Here is a 24,103-nt window from a genome sequence, read left to right on the forward strand (position 1 = left end):
TTCCCATCTCTTTCAGAATTTTCCACAGTTTACTGTGATCCACACAGTCAAAGGCTTTGGCATAGTCAATAAAGCAGAAATAGATGTTTTTCTGAAACTCTCTTGCTTTTTCCATGATCCAACGGATGTTGGCAATTTGATCTCTGGTTCCTCTGCCTTTTCTAAAACCAGCTTGAACATCAGGAAGTTCACAGTTCACATATTGCTGAAGCCTGGCTTGGAGAATTTTGAGCATTACTTTACTAGTGTGTGAGATGAGTGCAATTGTGCGGTAGTAATCTTAAGTTATTACAAATAGTCAGATATTGTGTCATGTACCTATGAATCAACAGTTAGTTTAAAGGTGACACATTATAGCTCTCATTTATTTTTTTCTCAAATCAATTTTGATGAAAACTTAACAAGAAACTGTAAAAGTGTGGCAGACAATCTCTAAGATGCCACCCAATGTTTTCAACCTCTTAGGATTAACACTTGTGTATCTTTCCTCCCCTGAATGTGAATTGGGATGATCAACTCAGTTGTAATAAATAGAAAAAGACAGAAGCTATGGGATGTCACTCCAGCAACTAGGTTATAACAAATGTCAGGTGTGTATTTGCTCTCTCTCATGGATCACTTGCTTTGGAGGAAGTCTGCTGTCATGAGACAGTCTTAGAGAGATGTCCATATGGTGAAGAACTGAGAATGGCCTCTGGCCAACAGACAGCAAGAAATCAATATCCTTAGTCTAACACCTGTGAGGGAGTGAGACATGCCAAAATCCTATAAGGTGAGCTTAGAAGTGTATCATCCCCAAGTGAAGTCTTTGACTTAGGCTGAAGTCCTACCTGATTGCTTGTCTGCAGCCTCATGAGAGACCCAGAGCTACAAGCACTCAGCTAAGCCATACGTATACTCCTGACCCACAGAAAATGTGAGATCATCAATCTTTATTGTTTTAAGTCACGAAACATGGGAGAATCTTATCATGCAGCAATAATAGATAAGTAATATAACATATTTGACTTCATTTCAAAAAGGAAACTTTAATAAATAATGAATAACTGAGCATCCATTTTTGTATTATTTAAAAATTTGTGACTCTTTTCAATGATATACTGTCCATTAGCGCCAACCAAAAGAGCAAAGATTACTCATGGTTACTCAAGAAGTAATAATCCCAAGTATGTGATTAGAAATCCAGGACAAATCATTTTGAATCTTGTTTTCCAAAAGAACAGATAAAACTGAGACTAGTTTGTAAAACCAGTGATGATAAATGCCCACCCCCACCCTCCACCCCAAGTTAACAGATGAATGAACATCTTAGAATAATATTTGCAAAGAGGGAAGGTTTTAGATACAGGCAGTATCTTTCTAATGAGGTAACTCACCTAACTGTCATTGACTGAGTAGTCAATGTCTGCGACAGGTATTTTTGCCTAGATTTTAGCAGCTCGATTGTTCCTGCTGAGAGGGGACCCTAGTGATATACCTAATACCTGCAAACTTTGGGTCTCTGAGGAAGCAGAGAAATGGCACAGGTATCAAAATAGTAGATTTTTGAGAACATGGAAAAAATGGAGAACTGCCTTTTCTTTGAAATAATCAGAACAAAACTGCAGAACAAGTTGGCATTCATTGACAATAAAGTGCATAAGAATAACAGTGGTGAAGTTAAAAGTATACTGAAATTATCTTGAAACTCAGCATAAATATGCAAAACATTTGAGAGGGAATCGAAGGAAGCCAGCCTCACAAATAAGGTAAATGCATAGCATGCTCAATTAAAGTAATTCAAAATATTCATCTTGAAATTATTTTTTGAAAACCATTTTAAACTATGCCTGTTTCAAGGTATACTGGAAGAAAAGAAAAAAAAAAGTCCATGAAATATAGTCAAAATAGAGTATGTGAAATCATACCTGATTAAAGAGAAGAATTAGAGTTAAGCTAATCCTATACTGGTAATAAAACAGTAATCTCACAATAAATAATATGGTCTGGCAATTGTGTTGAGATTTATTCCCTTTCATAGTTTGGGCTGCAGTGAACCCATGACTATTCTCATAGCTTTTTAATTGCTTTTCCAGTCTGTATCCTGTTTTTCAATAATTTTACCTATGCTTACGAGATTTATTTCCTCAAATCATAGATGTCACTATACATGTTGTCTGTAGAAACTCTGTAGTAAGTTTTCCCTGACTACAAAACAGCTAAGCTTTCAGGATATTCCAATAGTCTCCTTGCAGGTGAAGCAGGCAGACTACATGTTCAGCTTCCCAGATTAGTGTTATGGCTTCACTACACATGGGTTCAATTCCTAAGTCGAGAAGATCCCCTAGAGGAGGCTAGGACAACCCACTCCAGTATTCCTGCCCGAAGAATCCCATGGACAGGAATCTGGTGTGCTACAGTCTGTTGGGTGCAAAGAGTTGGACATGACTAAGTACAAACACACACTTTTCAGTTATGATATGATTGGCATGGTAACTAATGTTCTCGGTATTTTAATTTCATTATCTATAAAACAGGATAACATTTTTAATGAGTCTAAATGTCTATTGTAAAGATTAAGAGAAATAATCTATCACATGTTAGGAATAGTGTCCTGGTCCATCATGAGTATTTCATAAATACTAGCTATTATTTTATGATTGCTAATATTGCTCCTCTTTGAAATTCAAAGTAACCTAACATTATGAGTGTCTACCATCTGAAGATTTCATGTACATTATCTTATTTAACTTGAATTACAACAGTCTTTTTAAAAAAAAAATCATACTTAATTTTTTAAAGATATTTTTGATGTGATCATTTTTTAAAGTCTTATTGAACTTGTTAAAATATTGCTTCTGTTTTTTTATGTTCTGCTTTTTTGGCTGCTAGATATGTGGGATTACTAATTCCCTGACCAAGGATGGAACACATACCAACTGCATTTTGAAGGCACAGTCTTAACCACTGGACTGCCAGGGGAGCTCTGAAACTACAAATTTCTGAAATAGGAATCACTATTCATATTTTAAAGATGAGGAGACCTAGATCCAGATATTTTAAGTGAATTCTGTACATTCTTACAAAGACTGAGTGCTACAACCAAATTCCCACACAGATTTCCTGACTTCATGTTGAGGGCATATTTTTTTTTTCACCGCACAGGAGTTTCCTTTTTTGAGTTTGTCAGCAACTACTCCATTGTAAAGAATACTGGTTAATAATTTTGGCTATGAATTTGAAACCAGCATAAACAATTTTGTAATTCATACAAATTCACAAAGGTTAAACTTTCTTAAACTGTAAAAGATGGATAGTGATGCTCATCTTTACAAACTTATTAAAAGGATTACTTCACTTAAATAAGTATAATAGCTGGTAATATGTGCACAAATTTATTAATTTATAGGAAAATGTTTATATTTTTAGGGGCTTCCTTGGTGGCTCAGTGATAAAATATCCACCTGCAATACAGGAGACATAGGTTCCATCCCTGGGCTGGGAAGATCCCCTGGTGAGGGAAATGGCAACCCACCAGTATAATTGCCTGGGAAATTCCAAGGACAGAGGAGCCTGGAGGGCTACAGTCTATAGTGTCTCAACGAGTTGACCACGACCTAGTGACTAAAGAAAAACAACAAATTTTAAGTTTTAGATTTGTTAAATTTATATTAAGACAATTAATATTTCTCACATCCACATTTTGTTTTTTCATTACCAGACCCTAATCTTCCCTGCAAAGTCAAGTGGGCCTTAGGAAGCATCACTACGAACAAAGCTAGGGGAGGTGATGGAATTCCAGTGGAGCTATTTCAAATCCTAAAAGATGATGCTGTGAAAGTGCTGCACTCAATATGCCAGAAAATTTGGAAAAAGCAGTGGCCACAGGACTGGAAAAGATCAGTTTTCATTTCAATCCCAAAGAAAGGCAATGCCAAAGAATGTTAAAACTACCACACAATTGCATTCATTTCACACGCTAATAAAGTAATGCTCAAAATTCTACAAGCCAGGCTTCAACAGTACATGAATCAAGAACTTCCAGATGTTCAAGCTGGATTTAGAGAAGGCAGAGGAATGAGAGATGAAATTGCCAATATCTGTCGGATCACAAAATAAAGCAAGATAATTCGAGAAAAACATCTATTTCTGCTTCATTGACTATGCTAAAGACTTTGTTTGTGTGTATCACAACAAACTGTGGAAAATTCTTAAAGAGATGGGAATACCAGACCACCTTACTTGCCTCCTGAGAAAACTGTATGCAGATCAAGAAGCAACAGTTAGAACCGGACATGGGACAACGGACTGGTTCCAAATTGGGAAAGGAATACATAATGGCTGCATATTGTCACCCTGCTTATTTAAGTTATATGCAGATTACATCATGAGAAATGCCGGGCTGGATGAAGCACAAGCTGGAATCAAGATTGCCGGGAGAGATATCAATAACCTCAAATGTGCAGATGAGACCACCCTAATTGCAGAAAGCAACAAGGAACTAAAGAGTCACTTGATGAAAGTGAAAGAGGAGAGTGAAAAAGCTGGCTTAAAACTCAATATTCAAAAAATGAAGATCGTGGCATCTGGTCTCATCACTTATTGGCAAATAGATGGGGAAACAAGGGAAACAGTGTCAGACTTTATTTTTTTGGGCTCCAAAATCACTGCAGATGGTGGATTGCAGCCATGGAATCAAAACACACTTGCTTCTTGGAAGAAAAGCTATGACAACACTAGACAGCATATTAAAAAGCAGAGACATCACTTTGCCTCAAAGGTCAATATAGTCAAAGCCATGGTTTTCCCACTAGTCATGTATGGATGTGAGAGTCGGACCATAAAGAAACCTGAGTGCCAGAAAATTGATGTTTTTGAATTGTGGTGTTGGAGAAGATTCTTCAAAGTCCCTTGGACTGCAAGGAGATCAAACCAGTCAATCCTAAAGGAAATCAGTCCTGAATATTCATTCAAAGGACTGATGCTGAAGCTGAACTCCAATACTTTGGCAACCTCATGCAAAAAGTCAACTCATTAGAAAAGCCCCTGATGCTAGGAAAGACTGAAGGCAGGAAGAGAAGGGGACGACAGAGGATGAGATGGTTAGATGGCATGACCAACTAGATGGACATGAGTTTCAGCAAGCTCTGGGAGATGGTGAAGAACAGGGAAGCCTGGTGCCCTTCTCTCCATGGGGTCGCAAAGAGTTGGACATGACCGAGCGACTGAACAAAAACAATCTTCCCTATGCTTATCTCTGTCTATTGAAAATGTACCCTTCCTTCATAGAGAAACATTTCCCTTTGTCCCAAGGCACTGCCTTATCCTCCAAATAGATAAAGATCCACAGTCCTGTGCCAAGCTCTGTAGAGCTAGATATGCTTCACCATTCAGAATTTTATCTTATTTTATAGTTGAGTGTGTCTTATGTAATATATAATCTGTTTTAGTTCTTAAAGTTTAGTTCTTTAGTTCTTAAGAACTAAAACAGAATCCCACAATTAAACACAATAATATTTTTGCTGAAAATAGTATATATGTTCATATTCATTTGGATAAATAAAGACTATACATGGATTTATATTAGTTCAGGTCATATATTCTAACATATGCAGATCAGGCTAGAAAGTGGTTGCCAAATAATTAAATTTAAAACAGTTTGTGTTCAGTTGGTTTGATTTTATAATTACACATAAAGAACTGTAGATCTGTATGAACTCCTTCTGTCCCCTACCTCCCTACTCTTAACAAGTTTATTAGGTTCTTTCTTGAGGTTATGTGGTATTCTGCCTAGCATGATTGTGTAATTACTCATCTTAGCCTCTGTTACTCTTAGGATCTTTAAGGGAAGGGAGTGTGTCTTCAACTTTGTATGTTTTTCAGGACCAAGGATATTCTTAAATCCTACTAGGTATGTTAGGCACACTTTACAAACAAGAAGCTATCACACCAATATTTCAAATGTGTACATATTGCTAAAAGCACTTGTCTTCCAAATGTGACAATATTGCTTTTCACGGTCATTAATATACATTGCGTCATTATCCAAGCACATTTCTTTGGAAAGAAACAGTGTAAATTATGCTGGTATTGAGTCCCAAGAAGATCTCATGAAGAACTTAACCTAATTTAGGTCGGCCTAAATTAGGATTCCAGAGGAGGTAGGTAATGCCCCCAAATTTCAAATTCTAATCTAAATTTGGGAAATTAGAACATGATGGGCTAACATTCTTTGCATCTCATTGTCAATGTGCAGTTGAGCCATTAAAAATTTAATGATGATATTCTTTGACTAAAATTGACTTCATCTTATGTGTTTGTGAACCTTTTTGTTCCAAATTATGATTTACTTTAGAAGAAACAGTAATTTTTGCCATCTCACCTATATGTTGTCCATACATGTGATAAAAGAAGCTGAAACAATACGCAGTGTTTGTGGGTCCATAAGGGTTTTTGGGAGCTATGCTGAAAACAGGGCTGAGAAGTCGAGCCTTTTCTCCTTCCAGTCTGGGTCGAGATGTCTCAATGTACATATAAAAACCTTTGAAAAGACAAAATGTGTAGACAAATTATTAGTAGGTGACATGAAATTTAAAATCACTGAGAGGTTAGAATTTTCATATATATTAATAGTAAAATTGATAGGGGAGTCTGCATCTTATTTATAAAATCTATATATGCAAACATAATATAAAAATAAATAATATACATAATTAAAAATAAAATTTTAAAAATGTATAAAAATGAGGCAAACCTGGAATTTTTAATTTGAATTGTCAAAAAAATTCCTAATCTCTTTATACAGGTCAGTAAGTTCTCAGTGAAAATTAATGATTACAAACTTTGGAAATGACTGAATACTTGATATGGTAAATAAAAAATTTCATGTTTTATTCCAAAATATTTAAATCTATAGCTAAACATTCTCTTGCATTTCACATTTAGCATAATAGCATTTTTAAAAGTCCAGGCTAGAGTATGATTGATATGAACACACCATTTCATACCCTCATACCTTCTTTGGAGCCACTCCGATCAGCATTAGGTCCAGTGTTTGGAGTATATTTTGTATTTCTTGTTGCAGTACTTTGTTTTGTCCAGTCAAAATTATCTGTATCATCTTGGGTGAACAAACAAATGTTACCATCTTCAAATCCACAGTGAAATTCTCCTGTTGGCAAATTTTAATTACAATAAGTTAAATTAATACAAACATTGCAATAGTCTTCTAAGAAAAATTTAAAACATACAGCAATAATAATGCAAGGTTGCAATTATGGCACCATAGCCAAAATAATGTGCAATATGACAACTAAACCTAAAGCTACTTCAATTTTAATGGAAATGAAAAATAATCTTGATATGTAAATCAGCCTCTTATTTAACAATTTAAACCCAAACCATTTTCCTCTGAAATATCCAACTAATTGAAAATAAAGAATGTGCTGCCTGATTGAATTATGGCTGAAGAATTTCCCAACTTTCCTTCTTCAAGTATAGGAACAATCCAAACAGAACAATTAGAAAACAGTCTTAATTAAATTACCTGACGGTACTTTAGCTATCTACCTTCAGCCTACAATATTTCATACCACATCTGCAGATGCTGTCACGCATACTCATTTGCACAAATGGAGGCTTACTTAAGGAAAGATAATGGCAAATTATTTTTAAAAAGTAGTTAACTTCAATACTTTATTTGAATGTGGATTTGCCAGATGCTTATAATTCACTAGAAATAAAGTAATGAAAGTTGCTCAGTTGTGCCCGATTCTTTGCAGCCCATAGACTATCTGTGGAATTCTCTAGGCCAGAATACTCCAGGGGATCTTCCCAACCCAGAGATTGAACCCAGGTCTCCTGCATTGCAGGCAGATTCTTTACAAGCTGAGCCACAAGGGAAGCGGCTTGGACAATAAAGCATCTGCCTGCAATGAGGGAGACCCCGGTTCGATCCCTGGCTTGGGAAGATCCCTTGGAGAAGGAAATGACAACCCACTCCAGTACTCTTGCCTAGAAAATTCCATGGACAGAGGAGCCTTGTAAGCTGCAATCCATGGGGTCGCAAAAGTTGGACATGACTGAGCAGCTGTACTTCAAAGTAATGAAAAGATTTTATGAAGAACCTGTGGAAGAACTGGGATTTCTTGGATGCCAGCCACATGCTGAGCTCAGACCAAACAAGAAGTTCAGAGAATGGTAGTAATGTTTCTAGGTATTAAAGGGTTTTCTTACTGGAATGGGCCCTGCTTGAAACACAGGAGTAACTAATATCTTAAACTGAAAAAAATAAAGAAAGCTTGCATTATTTCATTCAATCTTTAAGAACTCTATAAAAATACAGAAATACTAACTCATGAGGTTCACAGAAAAGAAAGTTTTGGCTAATGTCAGCTAGTAAATAATGAAGTAAAAACTGAGTACAGATTCCCTTCGATTCACAAAGTTATAGACATCTAAATAATAAAGACTCCCACATTTTCCCCCTGCAATGGGTTAAATTTATGAGATATTCTTGGGAGTGGAGCCCTTGAAGTTGGAACCATGCTCCTGAATTAATCTGTGTCTCTACACACTAACAGTGAACTGCCAGAAAAGGGAATTAATAAAATTATTTCATTTTCAGTAGCATCAAAAAGAATAAAATACTTAAGAATAAACTTAGCAAAATATATGAAAGATTTATATAATGAAAACTACAACACACTGATGACAGAAATTAAAGAGGACACAAATAAATGGAAAGACATCTTACATTCTTGGATTGGAAGAATTAGTACAGTTAAAATATCTTTTTTACCCAAGGTGATCTTTAGAGTCAATGCATCCTCTCTGAAAATACCTGTGGCATTTTTTTTTTTAAACAGAAATAGAAAAAAAAAGTTCCTAAAACTCTTATGGAACCACAGAAAACTTGTATACTATTGGTTGGAATATATATTGGTACAGCTATTATGAAAAACAGAATGAAGTTTCCTTAAAAAAAATCTAAAGACAGAACCACCATATTATCCATTAATATCTCTTAAGAATATACATCCAAAGAAAATGAAATGAATACCTCAAAGCGATATGTGCTTTCCGTGTTCACTGCAGTATTATTTGAAAAATAATATTATTTGGAAATCAAATATTATTAGAAAAATAGTATTATTTGAAAGTTGTTCAGTCATGTCCGACTCTCTGCGACCCCATGGACTCATAGTCCTAACCCAAGTTTCCATTAATGGATGAATGAGTAAAGAAGTTATGGCAGATATATGCAATAGGATATCATTTAGCCTTGAAAATGATTATTCTGCCATTTGCAATAACATGGATGAACCTGGAGGACAATATGGTTCTCTTGACAACAAATGATATTTGGTTTTAGTTAAAAATGTCCATCAAAATATTTTTTTTTAAAGAGCCTTCTGAATAGAAAGACCTCCTCAATTCAATTTAAAACATAAGTTTTTTGAGGCTAATGAAGAACAAGACTGTGACAAAATTTCATGAATTTACTCTATATAAATATTTTGGAAGTGGATATTAGGATAAATAAGTTGATTTAAAGACTATATAAGTCAATAAAATGCATAAGGGCATTTAAGAGTAACTTGATTTATTGCCAATATATGAGGTCTCATATCACAATTATTATCATATTAAATGTAATATATAGTTAAATATATTCTTGAAATCATTTTATTATATTAAACAGAATTTCAAATAAACTATAATTTTATATGGAAGCCAACATAAATTCAAACCATTTAGAAATTTTATTATCAAATGATCTTTTTTGGAAGAAACATTGCTAAATTAGTAGTTTGAGTTGATGCATAAGTCACTTATCAATTATAAATAATATATAAGAAGAAAGATTTGGTAACATTTTATTCATTTTAAGAAATAACTTAGAATTATAATAGAAATACTTAATGTTTGTATTGTTGCTGTTGTTCATTCATTAAGTCATGTCTGGCTCTTTGAGACCCCATTAACTGCAACATTCCAGGCTTCCCTGTCCTTCACCATCTCTCCGACTTTGCTCAAACTCATGTCCATTGAGTAGGTAATGCCGTCCAACCATCTCATTCTCTGCTGTTCCTTTCTCCTTCTGCCTTCAATCTTTCAAAACATCAGGGTCTTTTCCAAAGAGTCATTTCTTCCCATAAGGTAGCCAAAGTCCTGGAGCTTCAGCTTCAAGAAGCAAGCATCTTTTCTTTTCATTACTGCAGTCACCATCCACAGTGATTTTGGAGCCCAAGGAGATAAAATCTTTCACTGCTTCCACTTTTTCCCCATCTGTTTGCCATGAAGTAATGGGACTGGATGCCATGACTTTCATTTATTGAATGTCGAGTTTTAAATTTTAAGCTAACTTTCTCACTCTCATCTTTTACTCCATTAGGGGGTTCTTTAGCTCCTCTTTGCTTTCCACCATTACATGGTATCATATGCATACCTGAGGTTATTGATATTTCTCTCTCACAATCCCAGCTTGTGAGTCATCCAGCCTGGCATTTCGCATGTATTCTGCATATAAGTTAAGATAAGCAATGTGACAATACACAGACTTGACATACTCCTTTCCCAATTTTGAACCCAATTTTGAAGTCTGCTGTTCCATGTCCAGTTCTAACTGTTGCTTCTTGTCCTACATACAAGTTTTTCAGGAGCCGGTTAAAATGGTCTATTTCCATCTCTTTAAGAATTTTCCACAGTTTGTTGTGATCCACACAGTCAAAGGTTTTAGTGTAGTAAAAAAACCAGAAGTAGATGTTTTTATGAAATTCCCTTGCTTAATTCTATGATCCAGCAGATGTTGAAAATTTGATCTCTGTTTCCTCTGCCTTTTCTAAATCCAGTTTGTACATCTGGAAGTTCTTGGTTCATGTACTGTTGAAGCCTAGCTTGAAGGATTTTGAGCATTATTTTTCTAGCAAGTGAAATGACTGCAATTTTATGGTAGTTTGAACATTCTTTGGCATTGCCCTTCTTAGGGATTTGAATGAAAACTGACATCTCTAGTCCTGTGGCTACTGCTGAATTTCCAAATGTGCCGGCATATTGAGTGCAGCACTTTTACAACATCATCTTTTAGGATTTTAAATAGTTCAGCTGGAATTTCATCACCTTAATTAGCTTTGTCTGTGGTACTGCTTCCTATGGCCCATTTGACTTCACCCTCCAGGATGTCTGGCTCTAGGTGAGTGATCACACCATCGTGGTTATCTGGGTCATTAAGACCTTTTTTTTGTACAGTTCTGTGTATTCTTGCCACCTCTTTTCAGTTTCTTCTGGTTCTGTTAGGTCCATAACATTTCTTTCCTTTATTGTGCCCATCCTTGCATGAAATGTTCCCTTGATATCTGTAATTTTCTTGAAGAAATCTCCAGTCATTCCCTTTTCATTGTTTTCCTCTATTTCTTTGCATTGCTCATTGAAGAAGTCTTTCTTATCTCTCCTTGCTATTCTCTGACATTCTGCATTCAGCTGGGTATATCTTTCCCTTTCTCCTTTGCCTTTTGCCTCTCTTTTCTCAGCTATTTGTAAGGCCTCATAATTTGTAAGGCAAAACAATCACCTTGCCTTTTTGCATTTATTTTTCTAGGGGTTGGTTTTAGTCACCTACTCCTATAACATGTTACAAACCTCTGTTCATAGTTCTTCAGGCACTCTGTCTATTATTAGATCTAAGCCCTTGAATCTATTTGTTACCTCCACTGTATAATCATAAGGTATTTGATTTAGGTCATACCTGACAGGCTTAGTGGTTTTCCTTACTTTCTTCAATTTAAGCCTGAACTTTGCAATGAGGAGGTGATGATCTGAGCCACAGGGAACTCCAGGTCTTATTCTATCTCACTATATAGAGCTTCTCCATTTTTGGCTGCAAGAATATAATCAATTTGATTTTGGTATTGACCATCTGGGGATGTCCATGTGTAGAGTTATCTCTTTTGTTGTTGAACGAGGGTGTTTACTATGATCAGTGTGTTCTTCGCAAAACTCTGTTAGCCTTTGTCCTGCATAATGGTTTTATTACAGTGTTTTCTCAGATTTTTTTTTCCTTGAACTGCTTCATTTTCACTTCAATTTCATTAACAATATCATTACTGGGAAGGTACCTTTTATTAAACTGTGGAGAATAAATACTAAGTAAGTTGTAGCTAATTAATAGCAAAATAATAGTAACATAAAACAAGTTTGGCAGGAGCTGAGGTACAAGGAGGCTGAACTACAAAGCAACACAAACAAATTTTAGGGGTCATGAAACCTTGTGGTGATGCTTACATGACTGTTTAAACTGGTCAACTCTTTTTTCATAAGTGTACACAAAATATGGTAAATTTTATCATGTGTAGGTTATACCTTGAAAATAAATGACAAAATTTAAAATATTGTAGCATTTAAGGAAAGTAGGTAAAAGTAGTCTTAGGGAATGAAAAATTAACTTTCCCTAGCAAAAATCTAAAATAAAACATGACCTTCTTGTATACATTGGCCTATTTTCTTTTCTTACTGAATAATGCATAGCTAGTGTATTAAGAACATGAATCTATAACGAATGACTTTGATAAAGTATTGTTATCTGTTTGGGATCTGGAGGTAGTAATGAAGGTTAAAAAAATCAATTAATAAGAAAAAATGCATTTGACTGTCAAAAATACAAAAATAATTACTTCCTTTTGATAACTTAGAGAAATCATTAGGTAATATTTACTCATTTCTTTTTTCTAAACAACTCTCATATTCTACCATATTGACTATCATTAAAAAAATTCAAAAGGTACACAGCCAATGGAAATTTTGGTATAGAATGTTATGTTGCAAATTACTTTAAAAATAGAAAATCCAATGCATCATTTGGATTTCCATTTTACACATGTGAAGTCCTTGCTCAGGAAGAGAAGTTGATACCTGCGATCTGAAGGACACAAGTTTTAAAGGAAACATTCAAATTCTAATAAATATTGTCCATATTTAGGGCACATTTCTGGCTTAAATAATTTTGAACATTGTGCACCAGACAAATGGAGCTTTGTTCAGTTATTATGTGTGTGAACATGATCTCCTTTTCAATGACAGGCGAGCCTTTCTTCACCTTCTTTACCTGAGGGATCTTTATTAAACTTTCAGGATCCAGCTTTGATATTATCTCTTCTGTAAGATTTTCTCAGCTGCCATAAAATAATGGTGCTCATTATATTGGACTGCGGTAATCAGTTAACAATCACTTCCTGTCTATAAATATGTATGCATTTTGTTCAGTAGATAGACTGTTCAAAATTCTTGCCTTGAATTGAAATACTTGTCAACTTTCCCCTATATTTACTTTTAATCTTTCTGTGATAACTATTTTTAAACATTTCCACTGAAAGTGCAGTCAGAGAACTTACCTTTAAAGGAACCATAGTCAATATAGTAATTAATTAGCAATAGTCCCCTGAGTAGAAGCCAGGGAGAATTTTATTTACGCCATTAATTCATCTTGAAACTGTCATGTATTTGTTCTTTTAACAAATGATCACTGAACACCTGCTAAACATGAGATGCCATTATAGATACAAAGATAGTGAAACAGAGAGAGAAACTAGAAATGGATTTAGTTCTTAAGTATCTTACAGTTTACTGGAGGATATGAGAAAGTAAAAAATAACTTCCACATAGATGAAGATAAACTGTAATTGAAAATCAAAATGAGGGAGTAATTAGTGGAGGAAGAAGCATTTGTGCTAAACATTATAAGAAAAATGAACCTCAAAGAGCTGATAAGAATAGCTGCATTAAAAGGTCATTGGGGTGATTAAATGAACTTTTATGCATTGAAGCAAGATGTGAACAATAAAGATCTATAAAAATATTCAGTATTAGTGTTTGGCTATGCAAAAGCAGAATAAAAGAGTATCTTTGGGAGGAAACACAGCAGGAATGGAGGCTATGTAATTTGGTCTTTGTTATATAATCAGTTAAAGGCCAAAACAGAAAAGAGAATACAGTAAAATGAAAAAACAGATTTGGACATTTTCTTCACTAAGGATAGGAAATTGAGAATGTTGAATGGAAAGGAGTAAGAGTACAAAGATGGCTCTTCTTTCTTTGTTAGACCAGAACAATATCTTGCTAGACACAAAATAGGGGACAAAAATCAATTCTTAATTTTAAAATGAAATATTATTAAGAGGATGGTAATCAAATTATTTTTTCTTCATATAAGACTGGAATATGGAATAGTGATTAGTGAAAAATCTTGATTGAACCATTAAAATACCAACTTTCTAAGTGAATATAATATTTCATGAGTTGAATATAGAAATCAAATGGTGAAAAATAAAGAAATAAATAATAGCAATACAAATAATATACAATGTCACAAAAGGAATAAATAAACTACAGTTACACAAATAATAACTGTTAAGCATGTTGGAGAAATGGCTCAATATTTAGGAAAAGTTAATAATCTATATTAAATTATTTGTCTTTATGTCCATAGGCTTTGGAATTCAAAGTTTACAATTAACGCCAGTTTTACTATTTCTAAGACATTCTATGTCAACCCAAATATGAACAATTGATAAATAACCTTTTTATGTTTAGGCATTTTTTATTTGTATAAATTGTCAAATACAGTGTCATTTTTAAAGTGAAAATATACTTACTCAAATGAGGATTAACAGGAGCTACAAGAAAAGCAAAAAATAATGTTAGCATGGCTTAAATATCTTTTATAAATAAAAGTCTAATCAGCATCTCATAAGTGCCTAACTAAAACTTAATGATCTTCCCCACTGTGGCCAGAGAGAATTATATCTGCAATCCATTTTGTTCTAGAAGACTGAATAGAATCTACTTTGGAACTCAGCAATAACAGCCTCAAAGTACCCAAATGATCAATGCTAAATGGCTCAAGGGATTTGATCATTTTCCAAGGTATAGAATAGCTGATTTTTTATGTCTTAATCAGTGCTAAACAAAACCAAGTAATCAAAACTGAGGCTGACAAGCTATACTCTTGATGTTTCAAGAATGAATGCAATTATCTAACAGAGAACACACTTTAGTTTTTTTTGCTATTGTCTACTTCTGTTTGAAATATGTGGTATATGTGAAAATAAAGCAATCCTCATATCGTGTCATTGTGTGTGAGCCAAAACAAATAGCTACTTTGATGCTGTTTTAATTACTTTCACACACACACAGTTTTCAAATGACAGGTAATGCATTTGCATTTTTACAATATTTATCTCAAGAAGAAATATTTATCTCAAAAAACTAATTGTGTTTACAGTGCCAATTGATTTCTACCTGAAAAGAAATGAATACTGTAAACATTACTGAAGCAAAAACAAAACTATATCTAACCTAAGAGACAAAATGGTATCTGTATATATCGATTAAGCATTTATCACTCTGAGAGAAAATTTCATTCTGGATGAAAGAAAGCATTATTGCAGTCTCCTAAAGAAGCAACAGTTAGAACTGGACATGGAACAACAGACTGGGTCCAAATAGGAAAAGGAGTCCGTCAAGACTATTGTCACCCTGCTTATTTAACTTATATGCAGAGTACATCATGAGAAACGCTGGGCTAGAAGAAGCACAAGCTGGAATCAAGATTGCTGGGAGAAATATCAGTAACATCAGATATGCAGATGACACCACCCTTATGGCAGAAAGTGAAGAGGAACTCAAAAGCTTCTTGATGAAAGTGAAAGAGGAGAGTGAAAAGGTTGGCTTAAAGCTCAACATTCAAAAAACGAGGATCATGGCATCTGGTCCCATCACTTTATGGGAAATAGATGGGGAAACAGTGTCAGATTTTATTTTTGGGGGCTCCAAAATCACTGCATATGGTGACTGTAGCCATGAAATTAAAAGATGCTTACTCCTTGGAAGGAAAATTATGACCAACCTAGATAGCATGTTCAAAAGCAGAGATATTACTTTGCCAACAAAGGTCTGTCTAGTCAAGGCTATGGTTTTTCCTGTGGTCATGTATGGATGTGAGAGTTGGACTGTGAAGAAAGCTGAGCGCCGAAGAATTGATGCTTTTGAACTGTGGTGTTGGAGAAGACTCTTGAGAGTCGCTTGAATTGCAAGGAGATCCAACCAGTCCATTCTGAAGGAGATCAGCCCTGGGTGTTCTTTGGAAGGAATGATGCTAAAGCTCAAACTCCCGTACTTTGGCCACCTCATGCAAAGAGTTGACTCATTGGAAAAGACTCTGATGCTGGGAGGGATGGGGGGCAGGAGGAGAAGGGGACGCCAGAGGATGAGATGGCTAGATGGCATCACTGACTCGATGGACATGAGTTTGACTGAACTCCGGGAGTTGGTGATGGACAGGGAGGCCTGGTGTGCTGCAAAACACGGGGTCACAAAGAGTCAGACACGACTGAGTGACTGAACTGAACTTAACTGAAGATTAAAATGGGCTGCTAATCTAACCTCCAGAAGATTGTCTATTTTGTCCCTGGTTCCTAGTGTTTGCCATTAAGCACTTTTGTTAAACTTGGACTTAGTAGTAAAATACAAAATGAATGTCATAAATGTACAAACATGCACAAAGCATCTTCATATAAAATTTTTACATTTAGTACACTGAGATCAATTTTAACCAAGTGATTAGTTTATCAACAAATTACTTTTTACTATTTCTACATCAAGAAGACAGAATATTCTCATTATTTTAGCTGTTCTACTTGTACTTGCCCCATTGCTAATTATGAAATGAATAACATAGAGAAAGGACTATACATTTATTAGTTCCACTGAAAAACAAAAATAATCCCTTTCTTGCAAGGTGCATGCGTGCTAATTTGCTTCAGTCATGTCCAACTCTTTGCAACGCTATGGACTGTATCCTACCAATCTCTGTCCATGGGATTCTCCAGGCAAGGATACTGGAGTGGGTTGCCAGGCCTTTCTCCAGGTGATCTTCCACACCCAGGGATCAAACCTGCATCTCATTATGTCCCTTGCATTGCAGGTGGGTTCTTTACCACTAGCACCAGCTCAAAAGCCTCAAGGTATCAGTATGTTTTAATTTGAAAATTAATTATTGAAATTAAATTTATTTTATAATTAGGATAATATAAATTTTAATTTTAATTATTGTTTTTGAAAGAAGTAAACATCTTTGAATTATAATTTAGTTCTAAGCAATGTCACAGCTACATGTTACCTGTGACCAGACTGAATTTTGAGACTTCTACAATATTTTAGTCAGCAAATTCACTACAAACATCATGATTAATCTGGTAAAAATTTGCCATTCTAATTTGAAATATTGCAGTGAGTCTACGTTTCTTCTTTAAAACTATCAATAGCATGTTGAATTTCTTATGGATGCCTATATACAATGTATGCTTACACACACTAAAGTATACTTTACCCAAATCCATAGTATATAAAAGCAAATTTCAATTAAAATGTTTAAGATTTTAATAAGCATGACAAGTTATAAAGTTAGTTAAAAGGAAAGTTGGAACTTAACACAGTACTGATTTTCCAGATTTATTTTTCATTTCTGTTTGTTACATCAGAGTTTTTAATAAAAATTAAATTGAGTTTCTGAAGATTTTTTCTTATATCTCCGTAAGACAAGTTCGAATAATTCCTAAACTAAGCAAATAGGTAAAGATTTCTGTCATTTAGGAGTGATCTCTAGTTTTCATCAGTTAATTATGTCATATAATTGTTTAACGTGACAGGACACTGAACTTTCTGGGTCTTAATATCTTCATCTTTAAAAGAATGAGTATTAATTATGGTTTCCAATGCCCTCCATATTACGTAGTTTACAGTTTTACACCTTGGAGGACAGGGAGCATAAATATTAGGAGGAGATAATTCATATTTTATAAAAATATTTGATGCTAAAACTTTAGACAATTATACTGAGATGTAGTTGTTTGTTGGATGGAATCATGAAAGTGATTACAGAATAACAATTGCTATTTTGCTCTAATATTTATATCATTAAGATAAAAATGTACATTTTAAAAAGAATCATATTCAAGAAAATATATGCAGTGATTATAATGTTTTTATATTCCTTGATCTTGTATGAATATTCCACTATATATTCTATATTTCATTTTTTAATGAAAATTGAATTTGTAACGCCCAGTATGTACTCTGACTGATGAGAGCGAATACAGGTAATCTTATAACTCTAGTGAGGTTTTAATAATTTCACTTTATTTTTTACTTTGACAGTATTCACTGTTGCCCCCGTAAGTAGGAAAACGTACTTAATGCTAAACAGAATGGAAAACTTCAGCTGCCAAAACCCTCATTCTATTATCTTTTAAACTCAAGCCTTGATCAAAAAGAAAAATACTCCACTGAGGTAACAAAACATACACAACCATGCAAAATACACTGATGATTTTAGAGCTAGGCTTTGAACAGTATAAATTTCAGCCGAAAAATGCATATAAATTTCAAATGATAAAATATTAATCTGTCAGGTATATATGAAAAATAATATCATATCAATCAACATTATTCCTATTTGAACTATTATAAAGTTTTTGATCAACTTTGTCACAGTTTTACACTATTTTCTACATTTGTTTAAGGAGGACATTTAAATAGTAAAGAAATAGTAAATGCATATTGTTTATAAAGGAAAACTATCACTAACACATACATATTAAATTTAGTGTTCTAAAGGAAAAAAAAATGATGAAAAAAAATCAACTAAGATGTTGTTCAATAAGTGAATGGTTAAACAAACTGTGGTACACCTATGCAATGGGATATTACTTGACAATAAAGAATAATGAGCTATCAGGCCACACAAATATATGTAAAAGCTTTAAATGCATATTGCTAAATACAGTAAATTAGTTTGGAAAGGTTATATGTTGCATGATTCCAACCCAACATTCTGGAAAATGCAAAACTGTGTAACATAAAGACTGATTCCCGATATAAACGATTGACTTTAATAATGTACAATATTTGTTAATCAATTGTTAACAATGTGCCACATTAATGTAAGACGTAGATTGTAGGGGAAGCTGTGACAAGGGAGAGGGCATACATGGGAACACTGCACTTCCTACTCAGTTTAATGTGAATTTAAAACTACTCCAAAAAATGAAAAAAACTTAAAAATTCAGTCACATTTCCTAACTTCTTAATGATATAAATTTTAAAATCATTAAGAATTTGTAAAAAATGTATACATACTGCCTCATAACTATGACATAGAAAATAATAAGACATTCATGACATTATCTCTGAGGTCCAAAGTTAATTAAGCATTTGTCTATACCTCTATATTCAAAACTAAATACTAAAATTTATAATGATTAAGTATTACAGGATTTTTTTCTCACTTGACTAACGACCCAGAAAATCAGTATGTTAAATTTTAGTTTGTGTCTATATTTGGTAGATAGTTACAACTTTTTAGATAGTTTAGTATGTAAATAAATTCTTTTAAACAAAAAGCTACTTACCACTATATTTGATGACACGAATTGTTGAATCTCCTTCGCCAAATTTGGTGAGAGGAGTCAGTCGGACTTCATAAGCCTCTGGTTTAATTAGCTCAGTCAAGTTATATGTAATTAATTCTCCCTTTTGGATATTTCCATTTATTTTAATCTCTTGTTCCCACCATCGCTGCTGTCCAGCCTGAAATTAAAAGAATTATATAATAATGTTTCTGATATTTTTAACTGTGTGTTGATCATGTGGTTAAGAATACTATTGCTGGAGATTCTTTAGGGCCTAGGACAAAGTTATATTTCATTAAAGATGTACCTTTGTTTCTGACATTCTGCAAGGGGCATTAACACTATGGTTCACTTTTACTTTAAATATCAAACCTTTTGGTGTCACAGATTAAAATGAAGATGGTCTCTTTTTTTGGATGCTAAGCCGGTTCAGTCACGTCCAACTCTTTGTGACCCTATGGACTGTTGCCCAGCAGGCTCCTCTATCCATGGGATTCTCCAGGCAGGAATACTAGAATGGGTTGCCATGCCCTCCTCCAGGGGATCTTCCCAACCCAGGGATCAAACCTGTGTCTCTTATATCTCCTGTGTTGCAAGGTGGGTTCTTTACACTTAGTGTCATCTGGGAAGCCCTTGCTTTGGATAGGGCTTGGGTTTTCATCCCTTACCACTGCCAAACTATAAGAATCAACGTTCAAGTTTGTCTGGGTTGGTTAATAACTGAAGGCAAAGGCAATATATATACTACATATGTTAATATGTATATACCATTGTTGTTGTTTACTCACTAAATCATGTCTGACTCTTTGGGACCCCATGGACTATAACCAGCCAGGCTCCTCTGTCCATGGGATTTCCTGGACAAGAATACTGGGGTGAGTTGCCATTTTTTTTCCAGGAGATCTTCCTAACCCAAGGATTAGACCTGTGTCCCCTGTATTGGCAGACAGATTCTTTACTGCTAAGCAACCGGGGTGGGGGGGTGGGGGGGGCGGAAATAACATATATATGTATGTGTGTGTGTGTGTGTGTGTATATATACACACATATATATTTTTTCATATATTTGTTTATTTGCTTGTTTTCTGAGGGTGGGTTACTGTTAATTATATAGCCTAGCCTGCTCTATTTCTAGAAATGAAAATCTCAAGTGCATGCTATTAGCACAAGATTAGACAGATGACAAACAAAATAATGAAATGGAACAGAAAGCCCTTATATTAATTTATGTGGGGAATTGTTCACATAGAAGACATGAAAATATATACCACTCAATTGCTTGGGTATATAAAAAAATACATGAATGTGATCCCTATCACATATCTTAGAAAGAATAGTCTCAGGAAAATCAAATACTCACATTTAAAAGATAAAAGTTAAATCTTTAGAAAAACACAGAAGAATGTGATTATGATCTCACACAAGGTGTTATATTCTTAAACAGAATAGAAAAGCACAAAGAAAAGACTGATAAATTAGTCAATCTTAAAATTGAAATTAACATTAAATTCAAAATTTTAACATAAACATTTCATCTCATCGGTGCTGCCCAATAAACAGGTAAAATAAAGGCAGAGGTTTGGGAAAAGATACTTAGAACAAATACAGTTAACCAGAATGTATTAAAAACCCTTATAACAAAATAAGAAAAATAATTCAATAGCAAAGAGTCTAATAGGAACAGGTATTTCATAAATGAGAAAGCACAAATAAAGAATTACAGAAAAGTCCTAACCTCATTGTGAATCATGGAAGTGAAAATTAACACCACAATATTATTTCCCAGAAAAACAGAAGCTTATAAAGATAATAAAATTAAGGTTTGTTGTTAACACAAAACAATGAGAATATTTATACCTGTCAAGAATCTGGAGCAAGGGAGGGTGGATGGGTAAGATATTAGTCTAGTTACAAGCAAACAATTTAGCCTGCAATAGTATCATGGGCCATCAGCAGAAGAATTCTGAATACTGGGGCAGAGAAAAGGATTCACAACACAGAAGACAGCATAAGCTTTACTTTCAAACCAGTTCCCTTTGTCTCCCTATTCCCCCACCGTGATGAAGAAGTGACTAGTTGGATCTTGCACGTACCTTCTGTTTGTATCACATCTCTGGGATCCTGAGCTAAAAAGACTTAAGTCTTATAAGTGACAGTAAGAACCCAAATCTGTCCAACCACTGCCCAAGAGGGAGACATATTCATTATACTAGACATTAAACGAGCTTTCCGTCTGTTCCACAGGAGGTCTCTATATTCTAAGGATGTTTGCTATGAAAATAAGCTTGAAAAGACAGACTGGAATAAAAAGACAGTACCTCTGCACATATGATATGCAAAAAATCAAGAGATCTACAGAAAGCTTTCTCCTAAAAATATAGTCTTGAGTATGTAAATTGGTCTAAGTATGGAGAGCAATTTGGCAATAAAAACACTATTACAATGAGAACAGATAAACTTGTATACACAGGAAACAGAAATATTTATGGCATAGAAAACAGAGAATTATCTAAACATCAGTAGGAGATAGGATAATCAAATTGTAAACTTTTAATAAAACATAATTCAGTACAGAGCATGAAAAATGAACCTAAGCCACAATACATCATCATAGATGGATTTAACAAAAGTAATATTGAGGTAAAATCAACTTTAAAGCAGATGTATTATAAAATTTAAGTTCAAAATATGTACTTTGAAAAGGGATGCATAGATATATAGTCAAGTATAAAGAAATGCAGAAAATAGTAAATACTTGGTCATGTGGGATAGGAGAGCATCAAGAAGAGAATTTGCAATTGTGAGGGGATAGTCGGACACGACTGAGCGACTTCACTTTCACTTTTCACCTTCATGCATTGGAGAAGGAAATGGCAACCCACTCCAGTGTTCTTGCCTGGAGAATCCCATTGACGGAGAAGCTTGGTAGGCTGCAGTCCATGGGGTCGTACAGAGTCGGACACGACTGAAGCGACTTAGCAGCAGCAGCAGCAGCAGCAGAACACTCAGGTGATTTTTAATTTTTTAGATTGGTAGCAGGTATATAAAAATACTTACATTATTTTGCCTATGCCTAAAATATTTCTTTGTTTTTCAAAGAGATAATTTCAGAATAAGAGTTAGAAACAGGCAACCATGAGTCTTCTTAAAGCTTTTTCTCCCTTGAATTTTAAGACTGTTTCCTTGTATCAACAGCTTCCCTCATCTACATCTGTGGCTACTCATCCACTTCTGTGCAGCTTTTCCTTTTCCTGAGTTCAAAATGTTAATAGTCTCTGGAGTTTTGTATCTGGTGTGGTTAATACTCTGTATTAATGGTTCCCACTTTTAGGCAAGCATGAGAGTCATGGGACAATCATGATTAAAAACCAAAAATTCCAAGTCTTAGCTACCAGTAAGTATTTTGCTTCTGTGAAGTCTAGAAACAATTTTTTGGTGAGTTTAGAAATACATAATTTTTTAAAAAGCACCTTCTCCTTTACAGGTTAATTTGGAAGCAGGTGATCCAGGGTCTGTATTTGGTGCAGCTCAGCAGGGCTAGAGTTTTGTCGCTAACTCTTGTCCAACTCGTGCGACCCCAGGGACTGTAGCCCATTAACTCCTCTGTCCATAAGATTTTCCAGGCAAGAATACTGGAGCAGGTTGCCATTTCCTTCTCCACAGACAGGCTAGACCACAGCATTAATACTAGTGGTTTCTTCTATACTTTTACATTGATTACTGTCTAACTTGTGATTTCAGATCAGATAACAAACAACAAAAACATCCTGCTACATTAATTTGTATGTATCTGCATACTATGTCGGAGAAGGCAATGGTACCCCACTCCAGTACTCTTGCCTGGAAAATCCCATGGACGGAGGAGCCTGGTGGGCTGCAGTCCATGGGGTCGCTAGGAGTCAGACACGACTGAGCGACTTCATTTTCACTTTTCACTTTCATGCATTGGAGAAGGAAATGGCAACCTACTCCAGTGTTCTTGCCTGGAGAATCCCAGGGATGGGGGAGCCTGGTAGGCTGCCGTCTCTGGGGTCGCACAGAGTTGGACACAACCGAAGTGACTTAGCAGCAGCAACTATGTTTCCGCCAGGCACCATGTTAACTGTATTATATCTACTGTATTTAGTCTAGCACAACCCTTAGTAAGCAGGAACTAATACCAGCCCTATTATACAAATTGAGGAAACTGAGGCAGAAGGAAGTTTCTGTAGCTCTCCTAAGGTTGTCTGGAGAGTAGCAGCTACAAAATTTGGTTACACCCAAAATTACTTAATCTAGCATCATCTTCTCCTTTGTTTTCCCAGAATTTATTACTCCTTTGTTTTCACTAGTATTTTTATATATTTGGTTATAATACAGTTAATAGTACTTTTTTGCACATAGATTATAAACAGGAACAATTTCTTATTAATTTTTTTTTACCTATAGCATCTGGTCATTAACTACATAACGATGTGACAAGATTAAATTCCAGTACACAGTGTATATTCAACTGACCCAATGAGTGGAGCAGGAAATCTAACTTAGTGATAACTGCATATAGTCACTATATTTACAAACACTGGTAAAAATGTACATGAAACCTAATTCAACAGAAAGTAATTTACTTATGCATAGCTGATACTAGACATTACAAAGTTCCTATCTATTTTGGAGACTAA

General features: G+C 34.7%; 1 protein-coding gene across 1 annotated transcript in view; it reads right to left on the reverse strand.

Annotated features, from left to right (window-relative positions):
• MDGA2 (MAM domain containing glycosylphosphatidylinositol anchor 2) overlaps positions 1 to 24,103 on the reverse strand; it is a 913,329-nt gene that overhangs the window by 39,998 nt on the left and 849,228 nt on the right. Inside the window, exons 11-14 of the mRNA XM_061430940.1 lie at positions 19,443 to 19,620; positions 14,628 to 14,648; positions 6,995 to 7,150; positions 6,362 to 6,520 (exon numbers count right to left, since the gene is read on the reverse strand). Of these exons, the coding sequence (XP_061286924.1) occupies positions 6,362 to 6,520; positions 6,995 to 7,150; positions 14,628 to 14,648; positions 19,443 to 19,620 (514 nt within the window). The remainder of the gene's footprint in view (positions 1 to 6,361; positions 6,521 to 6,994; positions 7,151 to 14,627; positions 14,649 to 19,442; positions 19,621 to 24,103) is intronic.

This window comes from Bos javanicus, chromosome 10, assembly GCF_032452875.1.
Source record: "Bos javanicus breed banteng chromosome 10, ARS-OSU_banteng_1.0, whole genome shotgun sequence".
Lineage (NCBI taxonomy): Eukaryota > Metazoa > Chordata > Mammalia > Artiodactyla > Bovidae > Bos > Bos javanicus.